A 5,715-nucleotide genomic window follows, 5' to 3' on the forward strand; every position below is an offset into this window, starting at 1 on the left:
ATATAATATAATATAATATAATAATTTGCAATCAGTTTTGCATTGCACAGGGATTTTGTGGTTATCCGCAATACGTTTGTTGCAACTTGTGGCATTTGCGACAAGAAAATTGCAATACTTTTGCCAAAATGACCATGTAATGCAGAACCAATGACTGCGTACTGGTTCATAAAGCAGCATTTTAGCTAATTAAGTAGCAAACTTCAACTGTATCTCCAAACCCAGGTCATTCAAAAGGTCATCTACAACAGGTAAGATATTAAATGTTCATCCCCTTTCCACAGAACCCCTCTTCCTGATAACTTCAGCTATTTTTCCAGGTGTTCATGTCACTCTAAGTGTCCAGACTTTAATTTAAGTGTGAATGCATGAAAGTCTGCTTTACCTGCAGTATTTTGTGCCACACTCTAAGTGATCCCTGCAGCTGGCTCCAACAGGTTTCAGACTGTTCCAGCGCCACAGCAGGGACCGTTTGGTTCTCTGGATCAAGCTGTTCCAGTCCTCAGGAACAGGCAGTGTGTTGACCTGTGAAGACAAACATCGAGTTATTTTTAAGATGCAATATAATCAGAATAAGATTAACTCAAAGAGGTCAAACACATCCTGACAGAGAACTCACCTGAGTGAGACATAGCAGGGACAGAAGGACAGAAAGGAGGACGATTTTGTCTTGAAGTGTCCTCATGTTCTCCACAGCTATCTGAGCCTGCGAGGGATGCTGGTCTGATGGACGGCTCCTCTCACTCCTATTAAAGGCCTTAACTGGGTTTAGGGAGGAGTTAACCTCTAATTCACTCACTGTTTGTTACTTTAAATTGGCAGAACAAGCTCCCCAAGTCAAAGTCAGAGAGGGAAATCTCTTGCAGGAGCGGGACTTATCGGTTTTATAAGAACAACCAAAGTCAAAGTTTATCTCTAGGCATCCAAAGTACAGTTGGATCAGGTAATTTAGGACAACTCCACGTCGAATGTAGTGGAGAACTTAAAGGGACAGTGCGGCTTCTTTTAAGCGGGGGTTAAATGAGGTGTTTGTCCATATGCGCACCGTCAGTTTGATGAGTAATGAGCAATATATTATTGTGAATGAAGTCAGCATTAAAAAAAATATTCAATCAGCCACGTATGCACAGAGAGAACAGCCAAACTCCACACATCAAGGCTTTCTAGTACCACTAAACCACTGTGCAAATCTCTGAAACGATTTGATAAAATAGTTTTAATGTGATTAAATGCCAATTTTTTAAATAGAGGTTTTGAGATGAGGAGAAAAGGTTTAGAGGACAAGTTCAAGTTTTCAGAAAACTTTTTAAAGGGAAAATTCAAAGTGCCTGTCCCATCAATTTTTTGTAATAAATGTGAATAATTTTTTTTGGAAAGGTAACATTAATAACATTGCAAAAATAAAGTTCACATCGCTGAGATGAACAGTTGAGATATTCACAAGGGAAGAAACAGGAAGTGATGACAAAGGGGAATGCTGGAATGTGAACAGAGCGTTGATTTAATGGAGTTTGATGTTTCTTTTGATTATTTTGAGTCACTATCAGCGAGAGATTGAGTTAGAATTTAAATATTTTTTCAAAAAACAAAGACCAGGGCGTTCCCCTTTCACGTCACTTCCTGTTTCACTTTGGCTAAACCAAAGTCAAATAGAAACACGCCATTAATGGGACAAAATGGGTAAAATCATGTCAAGTTTCTTAAACGTAAAGATGTTTTCTTTGACTTTTTGTATTTGAAGAACATGCACTCACAGGCACTTTAAATATAATTACTTAGCTAACATTTTTTAAAACCAGAGGATGAAAAAGGTAAATTGATAAATATTTTGTGTGTGATGCGTGTGTCAAAACTAAACTCTTCCAGGACATATCACCAACAATTTGAGTCAAAATAAATGACGAGATGAAAAGGAAATTGAATTTATTTTGGCATTTTTTTGTTTTGAGTGTCTAAGCAGTGATTATATGTTAGGTACACATTTTAGCCTGAAGTAGTGGTGTAAAATGTATTTTTTTTTACATGTAAACAACATAACAACACAAAAACTGTCAGTTAAGATAAAAACATCATTTGCATGTGCGCAGTGTTGGATGATAAACAATTTAAACAGCTACAGCCCTGCAGGATTAAACCATCAGTATCATACATCTGTTGTGACACTCAAATAAAACTGTTCAAATTTGACAAAATATTAAATTTAAAAAGGAAATCTTACAGCATCCATCAGATCACCAAAACAGACACCATGTAAAAAAAAAACTCCCTTTATCTTACTCGTAATACTGGCTGGTTTGTATTTAAAGTACTTGATCATAACTGGGCCAGGCTCCACAGAAATATATCACTTTAAAACAAGATCATTCATTTTTAATAACTACTTTAGTGCAACAAACTGTCAAATTATTCTGATGATCATGACAATAAGCATTTGTTTCAATGAACGTCATATTTTTGACTATAAAAACAATCACATTAAAACAATATACCAGTGCTTTTAGTTGACACAGAAAGTTAAAAACAAAATCATTCCTTGTTAAAACAATCTCTTACAAAAATCTTTCAACTCAAAGCTGTAGGTCCACTGATTTATAAACACACATTTATACACATTTGAAAATGTGGCAAATTAGCAGAAAATATGACGACTGTCAAAACATTTTAAAGAGTTTTAATTTCGTAAGGGGGTTTAGTCTGTTTTTGCTGTTTAGTGTGGTAAAAAAACAAAATGATTAAAAAAAACTTCAGTTTTATTTTACAAAGACCTACATTTAGTTTGCAGCGTGTAACGAAAACAGTAACTTCAATATGAGCTTTTTGAAAACAGGTTTATGAATTTGCTCCGTTCTCAATAAATATGAGATCAAAAACTGATTAAAAGATGGCCTCTGAGTACAGTGTTTCCTCGTGAGCAGCGTTTTAAATCAGATAAACCCTTTAAAATGTTTTTACAAACACAACGACCCTCCTTACACAGCCTCCTTAGTGTTATGATGTCAGCAGAGGCTCCCGTTCAGCAGCAGTGCTCTGAAAAACAAAAATGACAGAAATTGTGTAAAATATTTTATTAACCATTATGATTTTCCCCAAACCTTTTTTTAAACTGATTTGCACCAGCTTTAAAGACGTCACAATCTGATTAACTTTGTCCGTGTTGTTGTTTTACCTCTGGGACTTTCTGTCGACACATCAGGAGCATGAACAGTCCTCCGAGGATGATGCCGAGGCCGATCAGCATGAAGGGGATGTTCTCGACCACATTCTTCTCAACAACGGTCACATGCAGCTTCTTGGCCGACGCATCGTCAATAAGAACGCTCTGGTGGTGAATTAGGAAATATTATGAAACCTTTTATTTCTTATTGTTTCTTAATGCCAGAACATTGGGATTTTGGAAAATAAATGTTTTATAGAATGTCTGTGATTTTTATTTTTCCACCTCCATCTCTATCTTCCTCTGCTTACTGTAGACAAGTCATGGAGGCAACGGGTCCAAGAGAGAAACCCAGACCTCTCCTTCTCCAGCTCCTCCTGGGATGTGCCTGAACTCTACAGCGAGGCACCCTAATCCTCATCTCATCTCTAGGCTGAGCCCGGCCACCCTGAAGCAGGATCATTTGGGCTGCTTGTATCCGAAGACTTGACTCTTCCTTCACCACGACCAACCGAAGCAACGCCCTCAATACTCCTGCTCTATACTACCATGGCACCCAGATACTTGCACTCCTTCTTCATACAAAATTAAACAAGTGATAGAGTATGTGTCAAACTCAAGGCCCGCGGGCCCAATGTGGCCCACCACAGCCTTTTGTGTGGCCCGCGAGAGCTTCAAAGATGTATTCCTTAAAATAAGTGCATGCTGCTATAAAGTCAGCATTTACCATAAACTACATCTTGTTGAACATTTTACCCACAAAATTATGGCATCCCACCACTAGGTGGAGGTGCACAGAGCTCAAAAGTAGCCGACAGCCGGCGAAATTCATGTCATCTCCATTTGTTTGCATTAATGTGGCCCAGTTGTACCGAGAAGTGAGAATTTCCTTTCCCAGTGGGAAAACTGATTACCCCAGTTCAAATTTCAAGATGGCAGCTACTCACCACAACTTATGAGTGAGTAAAACTCTCTTACTTATACTTTTAACTAGGGATGTCCAATAATATCGGCCTACAGATATTACCGGTCCGATGTTAGCATATAAATGTAAAATCTCTACATATTGGTTTCGGTTTTTCTTCTGAGAACAAAAGCACGATAAATTAACGCCTGGATTTGACCAAAATGTGTTAATAAATGCTTGTGGTCCTGAGATGTTCGCCGGTGTGCGATTGATGACATCATCAATCTGGATTATCTCTTCAGTTGAATGGTTTTTGTTTTGGTGCAGACAATGTTTACCTGTGGAATGCATCCAGTGGGATATCAAAAAGCAGGCATAATGTCCCTGACAGGAGATATGTGATGTCACCTTAATATCGGTTTTTAATATCGGTTAATATTGGAATCGGATATTAAGTGTTGAACAATGTCGGCATTTCGAATATCAGCAAAAAGTCAATATTGAGCATCTCTACTTTTAACCCTATTTCTGTATTATTTATTTCACATTTAGTAAGTCATAGCAACACGTAGTACATTTCAGTGCTAAGAGGATATAGTAAAACTCTGTTTCTATGCAGGAAATACCATGTAGAGCTCTGTTATTGTTTGTTAGCAGTGCTCAGTTGTAGCAATGGACGAGGAACGTAACTTTTCACGTTTAGCTGAAGTTACACATGAAACATTAAAGATAATTACAACTGGCCCTTTGAGGACCACCGGAAAGGGCTCGACAACACGGGGAGCGACAAACTACAGCGATTAACGGCTGTCATCGCAGCCAGGGTGAAACCCGACACACGGGACGCGATAGCGATCACAGCGTTGCGAATCGCGCTCTTTCAAGTCGCTTGTCTTCACGAAATTTGATTGGTTCTTGACTCTGAAGGGGGGTGTGCATGACGGACGTGTAAACTAAACAAATCTTGCGATGCTATTGATATTGAAAAACAAACACACATCAAGATACAGTTTTATGAGGAAAAACTTACCATAAACATCACCCTGGTGCCAATAAATTCCCACAAAGCTGCCTTTTTTAGTAATCCCTTAGTGAAAGTGTTAGCTAACTGCAGTGAGTAGCATACTCTCCTCTCATTGGTCAGTCAATGAAACCCTCGCTGATTGGTTGTACGCTAAGAGACAGCGACAAAAGTTGAACATTTTTCAACTTTCATATGTCGCATCGCAAGCTCGCGTGTGTACGTCTACGAGCGCGAAATTTCACATGCACCATTTTCGCCGGTCGCTTAGCTGGAGGAGGGCAAGCGATTGTCGCCTCACCGCACAGGCTCCATAGGAAATGAATGGAGAGCGAGCGACATCGCCTCCCGTGTGTCGAACCCTTAATGCTCATGTGGTCCTCGGTGACAGAGCACAGTGATGCCATAATTTTGTCAGGGGTTCTTCACTGACCTGGGAATGGCTTGGAGTTTTCCAGGAGGAGCCGGAGAGTGCAGTACAGAGGGATGTTTGTTTCCCTCCACAACTCAACATAAACCAGTATTGAGTGTATGAGTGCAAGAGCTACAACAGAGGTGTAATCTGTGTGTGTGTGTGTGTGTGTGTGTGTGTGTGTGTGTGTGTGTGTGTGTGTGTGTGTGTGTGTGTGTGTG

The 5,715-nt window shown here is 39.4% G+C and overlaps 2 protein-coding genes across 2 annotated transcripts in view; both read right to left on the reverse strand.

Annotated features, from left to right (window-relative positions):
* LOC106514417 (liver-expressed antimicrobial peptide 2) overlaps positions 1 to 1,172 on the reverse strand; it is a 1,653-nt gene extending 481 nt beyond the window's left edge. Inside the window, exons 1-2 of the mRNA XM_014003671.1 lie at positions 620 to 1,172; positions 386 to 525 (exon numbers count right to left, since the gene is read on the reverse strand). Coding sequence (XP_013859125.1) covers positions 386 to 525; positions 620 to 685 — 206 coding nt within the window. The 5' untranslated portion in view covers positions 686 to 1,172. The remainder of the gene's footprint in view (positions 1 to 385; positions 526 to 619) is intronic.
* A 1,515-nt stretch (positions 1,173 to 2,687) lies between these two features.
* The window catches only part of scarb2c (scavenger receptor class B, member 2c), a 16,327-nt gene continuing 13,299 nt past the window's right edge, over positions 2,688 to 5,715 (reverse strand). The window contains exons 10-11 of the mRNA XM_014003836.1: positions 3,167 to 3,319; positions 2,688 to 3,027 (exon numbers count right to left, since the gene is read on the reverse strand). Of these exons, the coding sequence (XP_013859290.1) occupies positions 2,989 to 3,027; positions 3,167 to 3,319 (192 nt within the window). The 3' untranslated portion in view covers positions 2,688 to 2,988. The remainder of the gene's footprint in view (positions 3,028 to 3,166; positions 3,320 to 5,715) is intronic.

This window comes from Austrofundulus limnaeus, unplaced genomic scaffold (assembly GCF_001266775.1).
Source record: "Austrofundulus limnaeus strain Quisiro unplaced genomic scaffold, Austrofundulus_limnaeus-1.0 Scaffold20, whole genome shotgun sequence".
NCBI classification, from domain to species: domain Eukaryota; kingdom Metazoa; phylum Chordata; class Actinopteri; order Cyprinodontiformes; family Rivulidae; genus Austrofundulus; species Austrofundulus limnaeus.